Source organism: Aulonocara sp. 'chitande type north' Nkhata Bay, linkage group LG7 (assembly GCF_057382095.1).
Source record: "Aulonocara sp. 'chitande type north' Nkhata Bay isolate Kocher_YH1m ecotype deep benthic linkage group LG7, A_spYH_male_GT1.1, whole genome shotgun sequence".
Classification (NCBI taxonomy): domain Eukaryota; kingdom Metazoa; phylum Chordata; class Actinopteri; order Cichliformes; family Cichlidae; genus Aulonocara; species Aulonocara sp. 'chitande type north' Nkhata Bay.
In genome coordinates this window covers 28,394,219-28,415,599 of record NC_141350.1, presented here as the reverse complement: position 1 = coordinate 28,415,599, position 21,381 = coordinate 28,394,219, and the positions used below count along the sequence as shown (strand labels likewise).

The 21,381-nt window shown below is 42.6% G+C and overlaps 3 protein-coding genes and 1 long non-coding RNA gene across 9 annotated transcripts; 1 reads left to right on the top strand and 3 right to left on the bottom strand.

Moving 5' to 3' along the window:
• Positions 1 to 65: 65 nt before the first annotated feature.
• On the bottom strand, positions 66 to 2,400 carry atp6v1g1 (ATPase H+ transporting V1 subunit G1). The gene is made up of 3 exons (XM_086299855.1): positions 2,211 to 2,400; positions 1,484 to 1,584; positions 66 to 780 (listed from the first exon to the last, which is right to left on the bottom strand). The coding sequence occupies exons 1-3, from the start codon at positions 2,290 to 2,292 to the stop codon at positions 607 to 609; spliced, it is 357 nt and encodes a 118-aa protein (XP_086155981.1). The 5' UTR covers positions 2,293 to 2,400; the 3' UTR covers positions 66 to 606.
• Positions 2,210 to 14,867, bottom strand: epb41l4a (erythrocyte membrane protein band 4.1 like 4A). 4 transcript variants are annotated; one of them, XM_086299835.1, is made up of 24 exons: positions 13,077 to 14,867; positions 12,820 to 12,919; positions 12,399 to 12,443; positions 11,675 to 11,779; positions 11,555 to 11,600; positions 11,378 to 11,456; positions 11,045 to 11,142; positions 10,403 to 10,484; positions 10,106 to 10,193; positions 9,936 to 10,024; positions 9,620 to 9,683; positions 9,411 to 9,502; positions 8,938 to 8,982; positions 8,751 to 8,848; positions 8,598 to 8,664; positions 8,456 to 8,524; positions 8,274 to 8,342; positions 7,987 to 8,037; positions 6,951 to 7,040; positions 6,793 to 6,858; positions 6,686 to 6,721; positions 6,525 to 6,593; positions 5,141 to 5,221; positions 2,210 to 3,448 (listed from the first exon to the last, which is right to left on the bottom strand). In XM_086299835.1, exons 1-24 carry the CDS (start codon positions 13,172 to 13,174, stop codon positions 3,367 to 3,369), a joined length of 1,809 nt encoding a protein of 602 aa, XP_086155961.1. In that variant the 5' UTR covers positions 13,175 to 14,867; the 3' UTR covers positions 2,210 to 3,366. The 4 variants fall into 4 exon arrangements, with proteins under 4 accessions (XP_086155961.1, XP_086155962.1, XP_086155964.1 ...); XM_086299836.1 differs by having other exon boundaries at positions 5,165 to 5,221; XM_086299838.1 differs by lacking the exon at positions 8,938 to 8,982.
• Positions 13,995 to 15,102, top strand: LOC147325342 (uncharacterized). Its single transcript, XR_015130315.1, has 2 exons — positions 13,995 to 14,536; positions 14,610 to 15,102. It is a non-coding gene; the product is annotated as an uncharacterized LOC147325342 (long non-coding RNA).
• On the bottom strand, positions 14,993 to 20,269 carry fsd1l (fibronectin type III and SPRY domain containing 1-like). 3 transcript variants are annotated; one of them, XM_086299842.1, is made up of 13 exons: positions 20,180 to 20,269; positions 19,120 to 19,215; positions 18,887 to 19,018; positions 18,523 to 18,624; positions 18,419 to 18,441; positions 18,017 to 18,138; positions 17,712 to 17,945; positions 17,544 to 17,642; positions 17,324 to 17,453; positions 16,328 to 16,416; positions 15,845 to 16,099; positions 15,653 to 15,741; positions 14,993 to 15,495 (listed from the first exon to the last, which is right to left on the bottom strand). In XM_086299842.1, the coding sequence occupies exons 1-13, from the start codon at positions 20,192 to 20,194 to the stop codon at positions 15,394 to 15,396; spliced, it is 1,488 nt and encodes a 495-aa protein (XP_086155968.1). In that variant the 5' UTR covers positions 20,195 to 20,269; the 3' UTR covers positions 14,993 to 15,393. The 3 variants fall into 3 exon arrangements, with proteins under 3 accessions (XP_086155968.1, XP_086155967.1, XP_086155966.1); XM_086299841.1 differs by lacking the exon at positions 20,180 to 20,269 and adding an exon at positions 19,338 to 19,986 and having other exon boundaries at positions 16,328 to 16,413; XM_086299840.1 differs by lacking the exon at positions 20,180 to 20,269 and adding an exon at positions 19,338 to 19,983.
• Positions 20,270 to 21,381: the final 1,112 nt, after the last annotated feature.

The window sequence follows — 21,381 nt, the reverse complement described above, 5'->3', positions numbered from 1 at the left end:
CTGTTACCCTATGAACGCGCCTGGAACACCTTCAGCCAATCACAGAGCAGCAGCACACAGACTCAGCCAATCAACATTTTTAATATGTTCATCATCACCATGTCACAGACAACAACAACAAGTTACATGGTCACAAACAGGAAACAACAATGTGGAATTGGACAGTAGTTTCATAATAAGTCTTTCCACTTTCTCCAGCCAATCAGACAACAGAGCTATGGTGAAACAGCCTATTAGCAGCTGTCACATCAGTTGGCAACTGCTGGTAAATTTACACCTGATTGGCTGGTGTTCAAAGTGGAAAGAACAGGCTTTTATTTTGCAAGATCAAGGAAACACTTAAAGAAAAACAAATTTAATTTGATATAAATATTTCGTAAACATCACCACAGTAACACCGACATTTAGACCACACCTTCACCCAGCATGGGAAAACAGGAAGAAATGAACTTTAACCTTCAAAATAAAAGCTCTCTGAGGTTTTAACACCTTTATAGAGTTTCTGAAATCACATGCTTTATCCAAGCTAATGCTGCTAACAAAACTAATGTCCAGGCCTCCTCTGTTTGCCCCGCCCCCCTCATCTTAGATAACATACTCGCCCCCTCAGCCAGCCACACGGTAGTTGGCATGAAACTCTGGCTGGATGTCGCAGATGCGCCGCAGCAGCTCGGTTAGCACGGCCTCTCGGTTACTACGGTAACTGGCCTGGATACGATTCATCTTCTCCGCCGTGTCACGATCCACCTCCACTGCGCTATTACCATGGGAACCAAGAGCCTGGAGGGAGGGGGAGTTTGGGCGGAAACAGACAAACATTATATATAACTTTTATTTTAAAATAACTATTATATACACAGAGTACTTAAGTATAAAAACCAGGTTTACATTTATATAGATAAAGATTTAATAATGACTACTACTAATGATTTCATAACAAACAATACAAAAAACTTATTTAAAAAGGAAAAAAAAAAAGAGTAGAAAAAAAGAGCAGAATCAGCTCTCCCAGCCTTCAGTCAGAAAGCTTATTAAAGGCATTTTCGAAAACAGCTCCTGTACAGGTCTGTGGAAGCAGCTGTCTGACCTCTATAAACACTGGATCACATCTGTCTTTTTGGCAGAAATGCTCATTTCAAGGCTTCAAAACGAGACTTCACAACAGCCCGGCCCATGTCTTAACTGTGCTGGCAGTACAGGAATGATATTCAATCACATATAGTAAACGTTCAGATTTTATTTTCGAATTCAATCAATGGAAACGAATTAATTTATATATATATATATATATATATATATATATATATATATATATCAAAAAGTGAAAGTGAAACAAAGAAGAAAATAAAGAAAGAAAGAAAAAGTTGTTTCTGTGATTCACGCTAAATTAAAGAAGGAAAATAATAAATCATTCTTCAGCATGTAAACAGAGAGGAAGAGGAGGGAGGAGGAAGAAGGGGAGGAGAAGGACTAGGGTACATACAGCTGCCTCCTTGGTCTTGAACTCCTTCTCTCTCTGCAGGCGGTACTGTTCGATCTCAGCCTGAGCTTCTTCCTTCGCCTGCTTCAGTCGCCGATTCTTACCTGCACACGTCACAACACGAGAGAGAAACCATTTAAAGACTGGACTCAGATCAGTCCGCAGGTTTACAGGTAACGGGTGGAGGACGGTGGAAGTTTAATGTCTGCAGATGAATTGATGCGCGGGTTATTAACACTACTGTGACTCTAGGTCACATGACCTCAGTGTTTCACCATCAGGAGACCGGAACCACACTGATCATGTGATAAAAAACTGCACAGAAACAGACACCCGCGCATGAATCATGGGCTGACCGGAAGTGAACACCCTGCAGTTACCGACCGTGTTACGGTTCTGACCCGGTCACGGAGCCGTTACATTGCCGCGAGTTTTCTCCTCACAGCGGAAACAGACCTGCTTCTACCCCGATCTGAGTCGGATCGGGCAAAGCTATAATCCCCTCCCTGACGTGCTCAGGGAGGTGCCAGCAGTCTGACGGAGGACCGATCCGATGATGCTGTACCGAGTCCGGTCCGTGTCTGACGTCAGAAGAACGCGAGCAGCCAGTGAAACTGTAAATTCACCGAATTACAGACCGAGTTCTGCCTTACACGGTTTCTGCTCCCTGTCAAAGGTAACAGTGGCCCCGCTGCGGGCTCGGCGCCCAGAAGGCCGGACTGGTACTCACGCTTGCGGGCCTCGGCCACCTTCTCGGCCGCCCTCTTCTCGGCCTGCAGCAGCTGCTGGATGCCCTGAGACTGGCTCGCCATGCTGGGTCACTCTGCGCGGACACACGGAGCAAGGTCGACGGAGGATTTGTGCTGCTTCTACCTCCTCTGTGGCCGCAGTCAGCTGATCTCACGTCACGCTGCAGACGGTCACGTGAGGAGAGTCTGCGTCTTCTTCTGTGCTCAGCATGCTGTGTATCAGCGCCCCCTGCTGGGCTGGAGGGAGGTTCTCACAGTTTCTCTCCACAGTAGCTCCATCATTAATAAACAATATTTACATTTTTAAATACTAATGTAAGTTAGATTTTTATTGATTGTTCAGATTTTTAAACCACAAAAAAAAAGAAAAGAGAACAAAATGAGACCAAAATATGACCGACAAACATAGAACAGCTGACAGCAGCTACATGTAACAGCCTTGAGCTCAAAGATCATAAAAGAGAGAAGTCCTTTTTCATCACTGCCAGAGAGAGCAAGATGAAGCAGCCATTTATTCACATCAAGAGTCACTAAAAATTAAATGACCATAAATAAAAGAGAGACTCAAAAACTGATCACATACAAGCAGGTAAGACAGGTGTGTTCACAGGTGTGAAGACTCTTCTGTGCTTCCATTAGACTTGTTCCATGAAGGCGGACAAAAGCAGGGTCAGTTCTCCCAGCCTTCAGTCAGAAAGCTTATTAAAGGCGTTTGTGAAACGCCAGAGTTAGATTTCCTTCACTCCCCAAACTGCTCCTCACCTGTAATTGCCTCCAGATACCTGCCTTAGTAAATATTATCTACCCTAATCCTTGACATTTAACCAGCAAGTGACCTGAACATCACAGGAAGTCAGAACCTCTGGACAGTGGCTATGAATCGACACACCAGTACCATCTGATAAAGCTCCGTCCCTAGTACTGGTAACAGAGGTGATGATGACAAACATAGAGGCAGCTCCTGGGTGAAGCTAAGCATGAAGTTCTGTCCGAAGCCCACAAGGGATGACAGCTCCTGTAGAGGTCTGTGGAAGCAGCTGTCTGACCTCTATAAACACTGGATCACATCTGTCTTTTTGGCAGAAATGCTCATTTCAAGGCTTCAAAACGAGACTTCACAACAGCCCGGCCCATGTCTTAACTGTGCTTGCTCGTGGGAAACCGACAGGAAGTGTCAGCTGCCGTGGTAACAGGAAGAGGAGGAAGCAATTCTGTACAACTAAAACACAAATGAAGCAAAAAAGTTCAAATGTAAAACCTCACTACATATTAATTTACACGCATGTTATTGTAGCATTGTTATAGTGATACTGATATCACCATTATTAATAAAGAGAGTGCCGATGTCATCAACAGCAGTAATGACATTGGCGTGTCTGTGTACACGGCTTCAGTTTGATTAAAGCTTTATTGTTTCTGATGTGATCAGTTCTGTGAGGAGATCCTTCCTGATTTCCAGTATAAATAAAATTAATACAGTTGTCATGGCAACATTTCAGGCTCCTGTATTTTTCAGCTTCTCTAACGCAAAGGGCGACTTCTCAGTTGGCATCACCAGACAGCCACACATCAGGATCAGCTGTAAGTTTGTCACGGAGAAAGTACCGGAGCAGCTTTCAGTCAGATCCATCCCAAAAGGTCTTACATCAATATTTAAGTGACTTCATAAACTTTGTTTGTGGGTTAGTTTATTCAGAAGCAGGCAGTGCACCATACTGTGTTTCTTATAGTTTAAAGAACACTTCTTTCACCATAGCCATTTAACATAAACTTATTTTTGTAATTTTACATTTATGTTCTGCTTCTCATGTTCGTTGTGTAATGAATTATTAATCTCTGGCTCTCTTCCACAGCATGTCTTATCCCATCATCCTCCCCTCAACCCAACTGGTCGTGGCAGCTGGCTGCCCCTCCCTGAGCCTGGTTCTGTCGGAGGTTTCTTCTTGTTAAAAGTGAGTTATTCCTTCCCACCGTTGTCAAAGTGCTTGCTCATAGGGGGTCATATGATTGTTGGATTTTTCTCTGTATGTATTATTGTGGGTCTACCTTACAATACAAAGCGCCTTGAGGTGACTGTTGTTGTGATTTGGCGCTGTGTAAATAAAATTGAATTGAATTTATGAATTCCTCATACAGCGTGTTTTTCTTTTTTACATGCATTTGGAAATGATCAGTTCTTGGTTTCTGCTGTATTGTACTGTTGGACAGTTTTCATCTTATAATGTCATGAATATTCTTAAAAATGTCATATGCACCATCAATATGAACATTTTCTCAGTTGTGGATGAACAGGTCATTTTTAAAAGAACTCGTGGTTTCCTCTGGCCTTACATGTCTTAGTTCTTCCTCCGGTTGCTTTCTCTTGTAATAATTAGTGTCATAAACTGCAAACAGTGGCAGCCCCAATGATGTCATTAATAGTGAGCTGATTATTACATTTCTCTTTCATTCCTCGTAAAAAATACAGTTATTATACATGATAAGTTATCAGTCACAGTTCTCATACTGTCCAAAACCATGTCATCTAAATTTACTTCAGATTACACCCCACAGTAATCAGATTACACTCCACAGTAAACCAGATTTTCTGACTGTCTTTTGGCCGGTCAGAAGAGTCGTGACTGTCAGTGGAGGGCCGGTCTGTATTTTTCTGTATTCCTCTGAGTGATTCTTTGTTCTGTAGTGATCATAAAGCGATTTCGGGTTTCTTGTTTCTCTGATTTGTTTTGGCGACAGCACCTGAGACCATCTGTGGAACTAACCTGAGGTTGGATCTGAATTTCACCTACTGTGATTTGGCCTGTTCCTGAAATTGAAGGTTGACCAATGTTTTCAATTTAGACCTTTACATTCAAATTAGGATTATTTAATGTTTCCAGTATGAGGCGTGAACACAGTGAGCCACACCCACCGGAGGTCTGAGGCTGACACCCACCGCTGATGCCGTCGAGTCCAACGAGAACGACGCATTCTGACTGGCTCTCCCAACACCCTGAAAGACACCAATATATTCCTTAGTTCCCTCCTTCCTTCCTTCCTTCCTCCCTCCCTCAGTTCCTTGCCTTTGGAGTTCCTTGGGCTTTGGAGCGTGATGTCACGGCCACGCCCCCTCCCGCCATGACAGTAGGCCAGACAAAGCACACGGAAGCGTCAGCTGTGGTTCGTAGGTACTGTGTTGTCGGTTGCAACGGTAGATCACATGATAGGGAAGGCAAGAAGCTGGAAAATGGGCTCTCTTTTCATCGTTTCCCCTCCTGGAGGCAACGGGAGGGATCTCATGTATCCGATAATACTAAACGAAGATGTCAGGCTTGGATTGCAGCGGTCAGACGAGCGGATATCGAGTTCTCTGCCATCCCCAAACGAGAGCAATTGCCCACCTGAGAATTCATGTTGAGCGAGTAATAGGTAGTTTGCGTAACAAGTTCAAAATGCTACACACTACAATGCCAATCCGATTACTCACATCATGTGAGGGTGAAGACAGCACTGATTGATAAGATTGTTAAGGTGTGCTGTGTTTTGGTGAATATGTGCCCCTTGGTCAAACCAGGGCCAAATGAAACTTGCTCTTGTTGAATATTCATAAAACTGCTGTGTTGCATGTACAGTTCATTGTAAATAATTGTACTTTCTGTAAAGTGGTTTCAATAAAACAGAAAAAAGTATGTTTTGTTTTTTTTCAAGATCTGTTCAAATGTACTTAGCAAGTACATACACATGAAATGCAAACTATTTACATGGCAACGCACAGCTGGCATCAATCATGAATCGTTCATCTAGAGCAATTTTTGGGGCAGGTGCTGAGGAGAAGTCAATGTTATGTGCAACCTCTGGCTGTATCTTGGTCATATGGTCAACGTACTGCCAACGTGGAGGCTTAAAAACGGCCAAATCTTGTACCCAACCGTTTGTGAATCAGATGTGCGCCTCCAGGGATTTATAATTATGAAAATGATTTCCCCTATGCGCTGACTCCACAGACAAGGTACGCGAAGATATCGGGATAGGACAACAGCGGTAGGCTGTCTGGGTTTCCACTCCACTGCCTTATTTCATACGGGTCCACATTACCGATGCACGCTATTTTTTCCAAGTACCGTCTCTTGGCTTCTGGGTGCAATCGGTCACGATACAGCCCTTTGTCTTTTGCGCTAATTTTAAGCATGGTTCTGGCAGTCCCGCTTCCAACACAGTGTGTTTGTCTTGATTTTTTTGGCCTTCTGACATGGCGCCGCGATCCCACAATGCACGGCCGCGTGACGTCAACGCCAAAGCCCTATTCCCTCACTTACCTTACTTCCTTATAAGGTATGTCCTCCATTTGTCTGTCAATCAAACTGGGAGGCTCCACCAACTCCTTCCTGGAGACATGGTAAGGACACACAGTATTCTGAGTACTGGAAGTAATTGGACTACTGCAATTAATCAGAGTACTCTGTAATGTGTAACTTACTGGATGTGTTTCCATATTTGGTTGTCAGGACTGTGGCTACAAACACAACAAGTGTTAGCAATAGCCTTTAGCACATGTTAGCATTGTTACCATTGTGTTTTACTTACGATTGGGTGTGGCGGCGGCGATGGTGGCAGGAAGTTGTGTCAGGACCGTGGTCACTGTGGCGACTGCTAAGTACAAATGGGAAATTATGGATACAGTTAGCTCAGTTAGCATCAGTGTTAGCCACACAAAGACGCTAAGCTAACTTTTTTTTTTTTACCATTTTGGGGGTCTTCTTCGGCACCGCTCACTATTACTTGACATCTTTTCTGATTCGCTGCCGCTGCTCGTGTTGCCACGGGAATGAGACCTGCTGGGCAGAGAGCCAATTAAATATCTTGAACGGTCAACCTGAGGGTGGGCAGACCATCATGACACACAGAGGACAAACATGAAAAAACTTTTGAATAAAATTCAGAGGGTGCATCCTCCTGAGGCCGCATTTGAAGGCCGATTACGTCACATACATCGTGACGTAGGCTATCCCAATTCAAAGACTCCTCCAAATGCGGCTGACAAATGTGTCCTCCTTTTCCTCAGATTTGAAGGAGTCAGGTGTCCTTTGTGGCCTGCCACATCCCAGAATTCATAGCGTGGCACAGCCAATTCCAGTTTCCAACAATGGCGGCAGCTACTTAGTTGTAATATTATTTTGATTACTCTTTCTGGGTCACAAAATAAACTTTTATGATACATTTCAGGCAAGAATGTAGCTGTGTAAACTTCAAATATCTGCTTAATTTATCAACACACATATATCACATATTTGCAAAAGTGCTCCGACATTTTTGGAGCCATCTGTTACCCACCAGCTCGATAGCTAACCAGGTGGTCAAGGCTCACTAGAGCTGGCGAGAACAGCGAACTCCCGGCAAATCATTTTCAACCCCCTGTGGTCTTTGCTACTCAGGTTAAACATGATATATAAGTCACTCAGATAACTTAAAAATGTTTGGCTTTTTCCAGTGTTTTATCTGTTTATGAATAAATCAGTTTGGCTGAGATTAAAGTTATAGTTTTCACATAGCTGAATAAACATCAAACAGAAAACTGATTAAACAGAAGTGTGAGATGGTAGAAAATTTACTCCAATGCCCTGTTATATTTTACATAGCAAGGAGCAGACGGCTGACTTTATTAACCTCCACCGAGAGAGCGGTGACGCAAATCTGAAGGTCTCGGTTGCAGCCTCTGAATTTGGACACAGCTTTCATTAGAAACAAATGAAGGCATTAAAGAAATGACAGTTTCCTTACCTCCTCCTCTGCTCTCTGATTGGTCGATCTCCATCAAGACTTCTGCTCCGCCTCAAACACCAACAGGAAAATGTGTCATTTTAGTTCCCTCTTTACTATTCCTTCCTCCCTTCCTGACTTCTTCTTTCCCGTTTTTCTTACTTCCTCCCCATTGTCCTCCCTCCCTTCTTTCCAACCTCCCATTTTTTTATACCTTTCTTTCCCTATCCCTTCCTTACTTTCTTCCTTTTTTCATTTAAGCCTCCATTTCATCCTTCCTTCATTTCCTTTCTCCCTTCCTGCCTTACCTTTGTGGTCTTCCTGGGACTTGTTCGTCTTTGTTGGTGTTTGGACAAAACTTTGGGTTGAACAGACCACTGTTTCAAGGAAATCGGAGATTACAGTGGCAATCAGATTACATTCTGCATTAATTTAATTACATGTATCAGTAATCAGATTACACCTTGCAGAAGGTTGTTATTAAACGTACATGTTTGTGTTGTTTTCCCATGGTGCACTGGGCTTAGCATGATCAGGCTTCGCCCTGCCCTCTGACCCTCTGCAAGTTCAGATACGTGATCAAAATACATCATCGCATGTCAGCATCACATGACATCAGCACATTCTCTCACCTCTGAACAGCAGGTAGTGTGCTGTGTTTTGTTATTAGTTCACTACTGCAACTTGGCTTATGATTGGCTGGAATAGAGAAGTGGGGACAGAGCTGTAGTTTATTTTATTACAGGAGCAGATAGTAAAACCACAGCATGTCTTCCTAAACACACCTTGACGCGTTGCCCTCACACACACATCAGCTGATGCCGTTTTGTTGTCAATGCCATTTTTCAACAGACGGAGAGACGGAGTTTTAGAGCAAGTGAAACTGGAAGAAAAGGATGCATCATCAGAAACGTTTGTGTGTGTGTGTGTGTGTGTGTGTGTGTGTGTGTGTGTGTGTGTGTGTGTGCTTACCTATTGTGGTTCAGTTTGTGTGTTAAAAGGTTTATCTCTGACATCCTGAAAACAAAAAAAATTTGAGTTCTGCGTGAGTGCGTGTCTGTGTCTTTCTGTGCACGTGTATCTGTGTGTGTGTCTGTGTGTGTGTCTGTGTGAGTCTGTATGTGTATGGGTGTGTTTGTCTCTTTTTTTCTCCTCATGGATCTGTGTGATGTCACAGAGTGCAGGTATCCTTATTTTTTTCACTATTTTCAGGTTTTCTGACACATGTGAAATGGGTAAAGGCAGGCTCATGGGGTGATTTGAGAAGAGGGAAAGGTGGAGCCTACGAGAACCAGGTTTAGTTTATGGAAGCCAGATGAGCCAATCAGAAGAAACCAGGAGAAGCTGAAACATTTTGTTTCAGAATCAGATACAAAGTGTGCAGAGCTGAATACCTGGAGAAGGTGAGCAGATTAAATATCATCACAGAGGCCGGTGTGCATTACCTGAAGAAGGTGTGATGTTCAACGCAACACTTCCACAAATGTTTGCAGCTGCGGCAGTCGGATGTTTGGAAGAAGAACGATGTCGCTGAACCCTGAAAGCCATGCAGTTTCTTTTATAAATAACGTTTTTGCATTTTTTAAAAATATGTTTTTTATCTAATGATCACTGTTAGCATTAGCTTAGCATTAGTCAGCCAATAGGAACTCACGTTTCTGCCTGACACTCTGAGCTCGAACTTCTCGTCTTTGTAGTGAAGTTTGATGATTCGCTGCCTGCAAAAGACAGCAAGCTGAGGGTCACATGACTGAGGTCATATATTTCTGTTTCCTCTTGTTTTGGCCCCGCCCCCTCCTTGCTGCCCCCCCTAGCTGTTAATCCTCCTGACCATGACTCATTGTCTTCATCTCAGGGAAATGTTAACACACATTTAAACTGATCAATACATATCATTAAATATTAACACTGATATGAACCTTCTGTTTGGGTCATATCACTGTGATGTCATCCAGGCGTTTTTAACCTACCACAGATATTTTCCCACCAGCTCTTTGTTCTTGAAGATGACCACTCCTACTGGTGTTGGACCCAGGAAGTACTCGGTGTGGTTCTCCCCCTGCACAAAGTCATGGTGTCAGCACGGATCAGTGATTGATCGGCTGAAGTTCTTGTATTGATCAGTGATCAAAAGGCTTACATAGGCGGCGAACAGAGAGACGCCGTACATCTGCAGAGAGCTGCAGACAGACAGGAAGTGGCGCTGAGCCTCAGAGCGAGGGACGCCACTGCACAGCAAGAGAAAGAATCAATCAATCATTCAATCAATCAAAGTGATTTCTTTTGTTAGTGTGCAGCTCCATCTTTTGTCGTGTATTGATTATTGATCATTTTTTAAAAATATTTTTGATGGTGGCAGAACAAAATAAAATATGGGATCAGGTCATGTGATTACAGAAACAAGACCTTTAACAGCATGGCATCATTTCCTGTGTACCTGAGCGTTTTGCGGATGAGTTGAACTTCCTGCGTCTCCTCAGCATCTGATGTGTTGTCCTCACTCTGGTTGCCTCGATCCGCTGAAACAAACATGGGAGATCAATAATGAACTTACTGACTGATGAAGAAGTCACACATATGAACGGGTGTACAGAATTATTTTGATGTCACAAGTCATACACGAGAAAAAACATATTCTGAGCAAATATTTCATTTTACTCATTTCATTTGCAAAAGTGCTCTGACGTTTTCGGAGACGTGCAGAATCAAATTCAAAGCCTTTTCTTTACACATATGCAGGTGTTACATTCTCTAATATGTATTATATATGGTTAAAATACATCAAATGCAGTAAGTATACACGTTTCATAAAAAGTCTGTAACTTTCTTATTGGCTTTAGCCCACATAATTAAACATACAAGTCGATCTTGAGTTTCACACTCTTTTTTATTAGAAATAATCAAATTGTTACATTCTTAAATTGACACAAAATGTCAGAAATCTTCTCTGTCAGGAACACATTTTCTATATGTATATGCAGCTCAAACTTATGCACAAAGAATGTAATGTAATGCCTGTATTATCTTTTGTCGTTTGTGACTTATGATAGAAAAATAATTCCATACATTTTCTTCTCACCCTGCAGCATCAGAGCGCACAGCTGAGCTCTGAGGTGGCCGGAGCATGGCAGGCGACCTCGACGTACATCCTGACAAAGTTGGAGGTAAAATTGACGCCTGACACAGGAAACACATGAGTTTCACCAAGGGTATTTAAAAAGCAGATGAAATTATGGTGGCTTAGTCATGCCAGAGGGCCACATAAGGCCACCCATGTTGGGGAGGGGGGACCGTTAAGGGCACCCGTGGCAGATGGCCATATAAGGCCACCTTTGATGAGGTGGCAGGCTTGTTGAGACAGATATGATGCGTTTAGTGTTTCATGGATTTGTTAGGTTGCACTGAAACATACCGGGTTGTTTCCTCGTTCAGCTTCGATGGATCTTCAATGTAAAATTTGACTCCAAAGTAGAAAATGTACGGCGGCCCAGCTGGAACAAAAAATGAGAAATGTGCTGTTTGAGAATCTGAGGATAAATCAATAAGACAGATCAGTTATGTTACTGATGAATTTCATGTTGCAGCTCACCGAGTTCCTTGTGCTGTGACAGAGTCTTTGAAGGATCCAACCAGAGCTGAAAGAAACACAAACAGTAACTGCTGCTGCTCCTGAGCGCGCTCAGTTTGGACTTCTTGTTTGTGTTCTCACCGTCTGCTGCCAGTTGTCACAGAACTTTAAACCGAAGAACTCAACCTCGACCACGCCTAGCTCAACGAACACCAGCTGCAAGATGGAGACCGCCTTCGATGATCTCTGAGGACAATACACTGCGTCACATTCAGAGCTTTCATCACTCACAGAGACAGGATGCTGAAGAACTTATCAGATCTATCAAACCTATCAATTCAGTTCAATTCATCCATTCATTCTCTTCCACTTAGCCTTATCGGGTCATGGGGGGATGGAGCCTATGCAAGCCACTATAAGCAAGAGGTAGGGTGAAGGTCAAGTTTATTTATATAGCACCTTTCAAACAGCCGATGCTGCACAAAGTGCTTAACAATATAAAAATGGCATTAAAAAGCAACAATGTAATACAATAATAATAATATAAAACAATAATAGGACAATAAAAGAATTAAAACAATAACTACAATTATTAAAATAAGACCAGAATACTTGGGTCATAGTGTGTTAAAAGCCAGGGCATAAAATGTGTCTTTAGTAGTGATTTAAATTGCTCCAAAGTCTGGGACCTGCCACGGAGAAGGCTCTATCGCCATGAGATTTGAGATAAGTCCGTGGGATGGACAGTATTATTGCCAGACCCTGTAGACCCTGTATTGACAGCCTGACGCAGTGCTAATTTAACACAGAGAAACAGACAACCATTCACACCTATGGGCAATTTAGATTCACCAGTTAACCTTACCCCACTAACTGCTTTTCTTTGCACTGTAGGAGGTAGCTGTAGAACCTGGAGAGAACATGCAGACTCCACACAGAAAAGCCGGCAAGGCTGAACTCAAGAGCTTCTTGCTGTCAAGCAACAGTTCTAACCATTGTATTACCGTTCCGCCCAATCAGTTCAATGCAACAATATATAAATATATATACCACCACAACAATATATATTGTAAGGTAAAGACCCCACAATAATACACAGCTATCAAACCTGTCAGGTTTTCTATTTTTTACTGCCACTAAAATCAAAGTTCATAACAGGAAGTTCTTAATAATGATCTTTCAAAGTCAGTCCCCTCTAACTGCATAGAGGTTTGATGGAGGCCACAGAGTGGTGACAGTCTTACTCAGAGGGGAGAGGAAACGGCCAACGGGAAGTCGGCACTGACCTTGATGCCCTGTTCGACCGTCAGTGTCAGCTTTCTGTTGTCCAATAGAAGCACTTCTCCGTAAAACTCCTCCCGGTTGCCCCGGAAACAGGCCATTGTCCTGTCATGAGCAGAGTTACAGCCTGATGAAGATAAAGGTGGCAGCTACAGAGTGATGGTGATGATGAGCATGACATCTGAAGCACCTCAGATACAAACCACAGAATCAAACTGAGCCCTGAATGATGGGAAATAGAGTCACCAGCTTCTCTGCTCACCTGCTGCTGATCCTCCTCTTCCTCTCCTCCTCTGGTCCTTTGTCAAAGTCTGCTCTCCTTCTTCTCTGGTTTCTCTGGGTTTGTTGCTGTGTTACCATAGAGATAACTCCTCCCCCTCTCCTCTGATTTCCATTTTGCTTTGTTTCCCTTTAAAAAAAACTTCAACAAATAATTCCAAAAAGCAGGTGTGTGTACAGAATAATTTGAAACAGAATTTTATATACAATTGACACAAATTTTAAGTTTCACTGATGATCAGTTTTTATGCTCAATTTATCACAAATATAACTTCTTACTGAGGCTCAGTCAGCTAATTTCCTGTGTGTGTGTGTGTGTGTGTGTGTGTGTGTGCGCTGCATTCACTGCCTCATTAATCTGAGTGCAGGATTAGCAGAGGCTGAGGCGGATCCCTTGAACGCCCCGTCAACACAAAAACAACTTTCAGTGTTTAAAGTCGATCAATAAAAAAATAAGATTAATTTAAAGAACTTCTGCATTGTGATGTTTTATTAAATCAGTTTTAGTTCAATATTACTGAGGAAAGATCATTTTAAATATCTTTACTTATTTTCACCACTTACCCTTTTCAGGGTCGCAGGGTGCTGGAGCCTATCTCGCTGTCTTAGGGCGAGAGTCAGGTTACACCCTGGACAGGGCTAACACAGGCTAACACAGACAACCATTTGCAACTATTGTTTCCAATTAACTTTTCCCCACTAACTACATGTCTTTGGACTGTGTCCACACAGAAAGACCCCAGCATGATGGTAGAATTGAACTCAGGACCTTTTTGCTGTGAGGCAACAGTGCTAACCACCATATTTTACTTTTTTATGTTTAAAACTAATACTTAGTGTTCTGTCTCATCATGTACGAAAGTAAATAAAAGTTAATTTAAATACAAAAAGCTATATATTCATAGAAACATGTATGTTTGAGATTTATTTTACAGTTTTAACCAGTTTTTTGTTTTTACAGTGTAATCAGCTGATGGTGAAATTTTTTTACAGTGTGGGATTAAAGTAGCTGTTAAAAACGTCTCGGTGCGCTGTGTCGCTCAGACCAGTGTTCACACTGAGATCACCGCACTCTTATTTTTAATGAGATTTTTTTAATCTGTTTATTTATTTACGTGACTTTTTTCTTCAGTTTGATTTTTAATTCTGTTATTTCTATTGATATAAATGTTTTCATATTTTTACCTTTAACTTTTTTTTTTTATCCTGTGACTTCACAGGATAAAGGCATACTTCAGGATTTTTTGTTTTACAATAAAAGACTTTATAAACAAACAGAGGTAAAGTTAAAAATTGATTTTAAATCTGAAATCGGGTGTTCTGATTGGCTTGTGACATTTAACAAAAGGACCAATCATGGCAGCTGACTCCAGTCCTCCCGTCTGCATTCAGATCCTTGCTGTGATCATCCTCCTGTGTTTTGGAGTCTATAGCTTCATCAAGGTAACCGTCAGACTTTTGATTTTGGGTCCAACGTGACCTCCTGCTCACGCAGTCCTCCCCTTCCTCTCTGCAGGGAGCCTCCTCCTCCTCCTTCAGCTGGTGGTCAATCCTGGGAGCTGCCTGTCTGCTCGCCACCGCCTTTGCTGCCTTTCGCCTCTATGAGGTCTGCAGGAGGAAGGCAGAGGAGGCGAAGAAGAGGCAAGACAAAGACGAGCACAGAGGATTGTCTGAGGAGAAGTGATGAAGAGGAGCTTCAGATCAATAATCCTTAATTATTTTAATTTGTCCCAAACGGCTGATGTCACACTTTCTCTCTCCTGATTGGCTGCTGGGTGGTGTTACACTGTAAAAAGATTCTGTAAATTATTCATGTTTTATTTTGATGGGATCACCGAGCATTTTCTGTGTGCTTTTATTTTTCAAACTGTGTTCATTGACAGAAAACATTGATTCTGGTCAGATCAATAAATTCACTTTTTAATCAATGATTTCATAAAATCTTATACCCTGGTTCCTTCACAATAAAAGTCAGTCATGTGGTCAGAATAAGAAGTTTCAAAATAAAGTTTAGTAGCAATGTGCAGCACTGTCTCTAGTCCACTCTTTCAGAATAATGGTATCTTACACGACAAACAGAGAACTTGAAAATAAATTACATCTAGGTGCAGTTTTCAAAGGAAAATCCACAGCTACATACTATGGCTTCAGTTCCAGACTTTCACAATAAAAGCCTCACAGTAGAGTAAAAACTGTTGTAAAATTGATGCTCAATAGCAATAAATCTGATAGAAACTTATTGATTTTAAGAATTACAAACAGCAATGATATGACTTAAAATAAAACCACTCATCAGTCGATCACGGGGAAAGGCTGCTGAGGCTCCGATTGGTTGTCAGGAAATTTCCCATAAAGCTCGGCACCTGAAGACCTGTCGCTATGGTGATACCACCACACCAAACCTAAGGCACAGTTTTACAGCAGTTAGCACTTTAATACATGCAGAGTATGTCCTGTAATATATTGAGAGTACTGTGATACTGTCAGTGTACCGTTACTTAACCGTGACTGTACAGTATTACTGTACTATTACTGTAGTGTTACTGTTATAGTACTCACGGTGAAGGCGGGGACAAGCGGCTGGCTGAACTTTGTTTTGAAGGCGTGAACAAGACGAAGATGATCTACATCAATAAACAACAAATCACCTGAAACAAACAGGAAGTCAATTCAGAAACAAAAACAAACAAAAAAACAAACACACTGTCAATGAGCAACCAGGAAGTTGAAAATACTCTTTGTTTTTCGGACCGTTGTCATAGTCACAGTAGATTCCGATTCGGTGAGGTAATGGCCAATCCAGTGTCTTTGCTCGGTTGTTGTGCTTTGCGGCAAGAGAGCTCTGCAGCCATTGGCTGGCGTGGAGACACCACGAACCGGTGCCCTTCCCTAATTGGTCAAAGCGTCCCAGGCTGCCCCGATAGGCCACCCCTACACTGAATGATTTCCAGTCAGCCAGGGGGCGGAGCTCCCAGTAGTGACAACCATTAGTCATCTCCTCGTCACCTAGGAGACCAGGAAGGAATTTCTTTTTAATTTTTAAAATTAGAAATCTTTTATTTTAACTTGTATTATTAAAAATTATTTTAAAAAATGAATAAAATTTCAATGTCAAATCATTAAATCCAAGTTGTTATTAAATCAACTTTTTTTTTTTAAATTCTGACATCTTAAAGACATTCACTTTAGTGTTACTACAGTATTAGTACTGCAATAAGAGTGCAGTATTACTACCCAGCACTGTGTATGACTCCCCAGCAAATCGATCGCGTCCTCCTCGACTTGCAGCCGTTTTATTGGGTGATGGCGTGGCGCTCCGGCTGCTGAGGTAAACACAAAAAAAAAAGTTAATAAATGTCAACAGCATAGCGGGAATGAAACGGCAAGGTGAAACAGCCAATGAGGTTGTGCCAAAGCATGATGCAGCAGAGAGGAAGATGAGCGTGACAAAAACATTTCATTTGTTACATGATGGAAGAAAAGTTTATGTTACGACATCATTTCCTTTAAACATGTTAAGCCTTTATTTTGAAATAAAACCAAACATGAACTTTTTAATTAAAACAGGAAATTAAACGCTGATGTGATGTCAGCAGTGATGTGAAAATGGCAAATGGAGAGAGTGATTGGTTGCTAGGAAACCACTCAGCCATGATTGTTTCTACCTGAGCAAGTTGGAGAGGAAGCAGCACGGAGACTGAGGAGGGATAAAAAGGTTAAAGGTTATTTACTGAGGCACGTGTGAACTGGTGAGACAGGTAGCCGCTGTGATCTCATCACGATCTCACCTCTGAATGAGTCAGCTGATCAGTAAATGTGTAATGAGGAGGTGTGGCCTCCTGACTCTACAATTCTCTTGAATCAGCTGACCCATTCCGGCAGGGCCAGCATGTTTATTTAGGAGGTCAGAGATAAAATGACAAACAGTTAGTGATGATGTACAGCTTGGCGGCGTCCAGTCACAGAGGGAGATACGAAAAATCAGCAAAAAAAGTGATGTGGCCCAACCAGCTTTTTCAGGGAATTAAGAGCACCTCCTGCTGTCGTTACCTGACCAGCACAGGTGTGTCACTCTACAGGTGAGAAAAGTGCATCTTCCTGTTCTTTCTCTTTCACAATAAAAGCCTGTGCATTTCACAATACTGTGAGCGATGAACTTTACCGTGCTTCTAAGATACATTCAGGTGTATTAAAAAACACAACGGCCTCATCACTAACAGCTGTCCTCACCTGCTTTTGTTCTCTTTGCCTCGCAGGCGAGGATCATGACCTTTGACCCCCTGAGGCTCCCAGGTCACCGTGTCACCCTGAACCTTGAGCTCAGCGTGCGCTGTTGAAGCGTCGAAGCTGAAGTTATACGCTGCAGACAAAAACATGGAAAACAAGGCGTCATCATTATCTGAGGCTCCGCCCCTCAAACACAGTTAAATATTCCACGTCGTGTGCTCACCTGTTGTTTCTATGGCGACAGGCTCTGAGAACTCGCCAGCTGCCGCTTTGTTTCTAGCTCGGACTCGAATGGCAATGAAACGCGAATCGAACTTCAAACCTGAAATGGAGAAATTGGTTTAAACTCAATGATGCTGTAGCCATGCAATAATGACCTCTGACCTTTTACCTGAGATGGTGACCTGAGGTTCGATAATGTCACAGACTTTCTCCCAGCATGCCTCTCCTGCCACTCTCAGTGTGCTGTCACGGTCCGTTTTTCGGTACTCTAGGTCGTAACGTTCGATTGGTCTGCTGCTGCTATCGCCACCACTGTCTGCCTCACCGGGCGGTCGCCAGGTGACCGTGATGGTGTTGTCACGGACTACACAACTGGAGGCATCGATCTGTGGAGCTCTCGGCACTGAGAAACAAGAAAAACATGTGACCTCTGACCTCACAGAACAACCACCTGAACTGTTTGCGTCAACTGACCTGGCAGAAAGTGAAGTCGTTGAAGCCCCGCCCTCTCTGCACTGAAGTCCACAGTAAATTGTGACATGTTGTCTGACACCGCAGGGCGAGTGGTTAGGCGGAACGCCGGCGCCATTGTTACCCTAGTAACAGTGTTGGGGCGGATCCCAATGGAGTGGGGTGGGTTAGGTGTTAGTATTTAGGGATGGGGTTAGAAAGGTTGGGGCGGAGTTTGTATGCAAATCATTGGAGAGCTTCAGTAAGTGGTTTGTTAGTTTGAAAAGATTCAGAAGAATCAATGATATCAAAAAGAAACATTGTAAACAAACAAACAAAAACAAACATCTGATATCATCAAATGAAATGAAATGACAATGAAAACACACATTACACAGCTTTACACATTAAACAAATCAGACATACCGTTCTTTGATTTGTTTTGCTGCCTGAAAACAAAACAAAAAAACATTTTTAGTTTTTTTAAATGAACTGATGACATCATCTTCCTTGTCTTCATCACGCCTCACCGCGAGAAATTCTTCTTCAGTGTTGATCGTAAGTGTTTGATTTGCAAAGTCAAGAAGCTCCTCGCAAGAGACCAGAGCAAACTTGCCCTCTGACAGCTGCTTCTGAAACACCATGCAGAAAACAACCCAGTCAAGCAATCAATAGCTTCAAAAATAAAAAATGGAAACAAATAAAGTGCTGCCAATGAATAGATATAAAAAATATTTATGAATGTATATACATTAAATGTAAAATATTATTTATTTGCAAAGTAGAAAAAATCACTTTAAAAACAATGAGTAAATAAATATGTAAAACTAAATAATATACTAAAAAATAAAGTGTTCCAGATAAAAATAATTCATTAAAAAATAAAGTTTCTACCTGAAGCTCCGCCTCCTTTCTTTGCTTCTCTTCTTTGATTATGTAACGGAGCTCCGCCCCCTTCTCCTCCAGGGCAGAGTTTAGCTTCTCCAACTCTGCCTCCAAGTCTGACATCACCTTGCATGACTCCTCCTGATTTAGCAAAGTTAACTTTAGTTATTTTTCCTTTAGTTTCTCTTGTCCCATCCACCTAAGCCCTTCCCTTTGTTAATTCAGCTGATTAATGAGCTGACCTGCAGGCCCGTCAGCGTGTGATCAACTGCTTCCAGGAAGTTTTGGAGCTCCTCGTTCTTACTGGCCAATGTGCTGATAATCCTGCGCAGAGCTTCCTGTTTACAAACAAACATTTAAAAAATAAACTATTTTTTACAGCACCTTCCTCCATGTTGGTGAAGCCTTAAGCAGCACTAAGTAATCACAAAACTGTTAGAGCAGAGACAGCGAGACACACAGAGCTCCTCTTCCTCATCTTCCTCCCTGATTCCACACCTGACAGAGACCAATCAGACGAGAGCATCGGCTCAGAAGGCGGGTTAAACACCTCGACCAGGATCAGCCTCCGTAGACCATAATGGACCAAAGAAGGCTTGGCATCCTAGCTGAGGTGAATACAACCATCACCATCCTGCCAGTCTCTGGCCCGCACACACCTGCCTACTCCACCTGTTAGAACTGCAGCTGTCCGACCTTCAGATGGCGCTCTCATTGGTTAAAGACTCAACGGAAGTCTGGCAGGAAGTCTGGACACACTGAACCAAAATAAAAGGTGAAAGCACAGATCGAAGCTTCACCTGGTAGCCCTGAGATGATGATGCTCTAAGAATGAACTGACTGACTATTGATTGAATGATTGACATGTACATTTTGTTGGCTGTGCACTGATACTGAACTGTAATTTCACGCTTTTGTAACGCGTATGTTTTTAGAAACTCAGTAAAGCACATTTGAACAGGAATGAGGTATTTTACTATGAAAATTACTTCGGATGTACGGGTTTTATTTTGAAACTTGGAGGGTTCATTGTGACCCCAAAGTCTGAACACGCTAAAGGTCATGTGACCCCCACCTGTACTCGCCGACTGATCAGTATGTTATAATGCACAGCTCTTGTTCTCACTGAAGCTCGGTCCACCAGAGAAAGAGAAGCTAACCGCTAACAGCTAGCAGCTAATCCCCCCTCCTCTGCTTCCATTTCCTTGCACCTCTCCCTCCACCACGTCCGCCCCCCCGCCCCCCTCACTCCCCTAACTTTCACTCACTGCTCGATTGATCACCGATTGATCACACTCTTACCTTCTGAGCGTCCATCACCTGAGACAGAAACAGCGGTAAGTGGGGACGAAGGTACGGGCCTGAAGTGACGGCATACGTATGTACATACTCATTTCCTGTGAAGTGTGTCAAAATAAGAGCGCGGAGAAGAGAAAACTGATGGGGATGTATATTAGTTATTGATTCTGATGTTTGCGCAGTAGTGTGCAAAAGTCTTGAGTCAGACCTTCTGGTTATTTTAAAAGTGCCCTTGAGCAAAAGTTCTCCTGCTTTCTGAAAGTTTAAAATTCTTCCTTGGCTTTTTTTGACATGTGTTCAAACCAGTCCTTGTACCTGACCTCTGAACTTTGACCTGTGAGTAAAAGTTCAGTGTGGGATCATCCTGACAGAGCACACAACATAAGGCAGAAACATCCAAACAACAGCTTTGAATGCCCTTCAAGAAACTACAGTGGGAGACCCTCACAGAGATGACGGCGAGCTGCTCAGAGAGCTCAGCTGAAGGATGAGGAGCACTCACAGCAAGTATTGACTTTCTGGTGAAAATCTGGAGGGCCTGCAGCTGGAGGAGATGATCAGGGGCTGAAGCAGTGGCTTCACTGAGTTTTACCTCAGAGATTTGAATGATTTCAGAGAAGCTCCTCTGAACCCAGAGCTGCTCCTGTTGTTTGAGTCCAGGAGGAGACAAATGGAGGAAACATGAACATTAATGAAACACATTAAACGGTAAAAAGAGGCAGCAGTGTTCCAGTCAAACCTTCAGAGCAGACGATTCTCATTGGATGAAACAGTATTTGTTGGATCTGACCTGAAGAATCCTCAATGTTTTTGCTTTGATTTTAAGGACCTACCTAAAGCTTTCTCCAAGATTGCAGACACCATCACCTGCTGCTTTACACATTTGTGTGACTGAGTTTCTTTATTCAGCAGGGTGTTTACGCAGCACAGCAGCTGAATGGCTGTTTAAAGACTACTCAGTCTAAGCCTCACTCAGATTTTCCTTCACTTCTCACATCCAGTGAAAGTTAAACCTTCCTGTTCATCCACAGATCAGCTCCAAACCGCGACACACATTAAAATCACCAACACGTTTCATCATCATCGATTCAATTATATTTATACAGTGCCCAATCCCACCAGCCGACTCAGCTTGACTTATACTATCCAGAATACAGGGGGGGTCTCCCTGTAGTCTGGATATTCTGGATAGCATTCAGATGATT

Excerpts from the sequence above, each read along its gene's own strand:
- atp6v1g1 (XM_086299855.1), bottom strand. The coding sequence starts at position 2,292 with ATGGCGAGCCAGTCTCAGGGCATCCAGCAGCTGCTGCAGGCCGAGAAG. Across the intron at positions 1,585-2,210 it reads GGTGGCCGAGGCCCGCAAGC|GTAAGAATCGGCGACTGAAG; the intron begins GTGAGTACCAGT and ends TGACGTGTGCAG. Across the intron at positions 781-1,483 it reads TCAAGACCAAGGAGGCAGCT|GCTCTTGGTTCCCATGGTAA; the intron begins GTATGTACCCTA and ends CCCTCCCTCCAG.
- epb41l4a (XM_086299835.1), bottom strand. The coding sequence starts at position 13,174 with ATGGTAACACAGCAACAAACCCAGAGAAACCAGAGAAGAAGGAGAGCA. Across the intron at positions 10,485-11,044 it reads GTGCGCTCTGATGCTGCAGG|CGGATCGAGGCAACCAGAGT; the intron begins GTGAGAAGAAAA and ends TGTTTGTTTCAG. Across the intron at positions 9,503-9,619 it reads TCAGAGTGTCAGGCAGAAAC|GGTTCAGCGACATCGTTCTT; the intron begins GTGAGTTCCTAT and ends CATGGCTTTCAG.
- fsd1l (XM_086299840.1), bottom strand. The coding sequence starts at position 19,403 with ATGCTCTCGTCTGATTGGTCTCTGTCAGGTGTGGAATCAGGGAGGAAG. Across the intron at positions 17,454-17,543 it reads TGTCGCCATAGAAACAACAG|CGTATAACTTCAGCTTCGAC; the intron begins GTGAGCACACGA and ends TTTTGTCTGCAG. Across the intron at positions 16,100-16,327 it reads GGAGTCATACACAGTGCTGG|GTGACGAGGAGATGACTAAT; the intron begins GTAGTAATACTG and ends CTGGTCTCCTAG.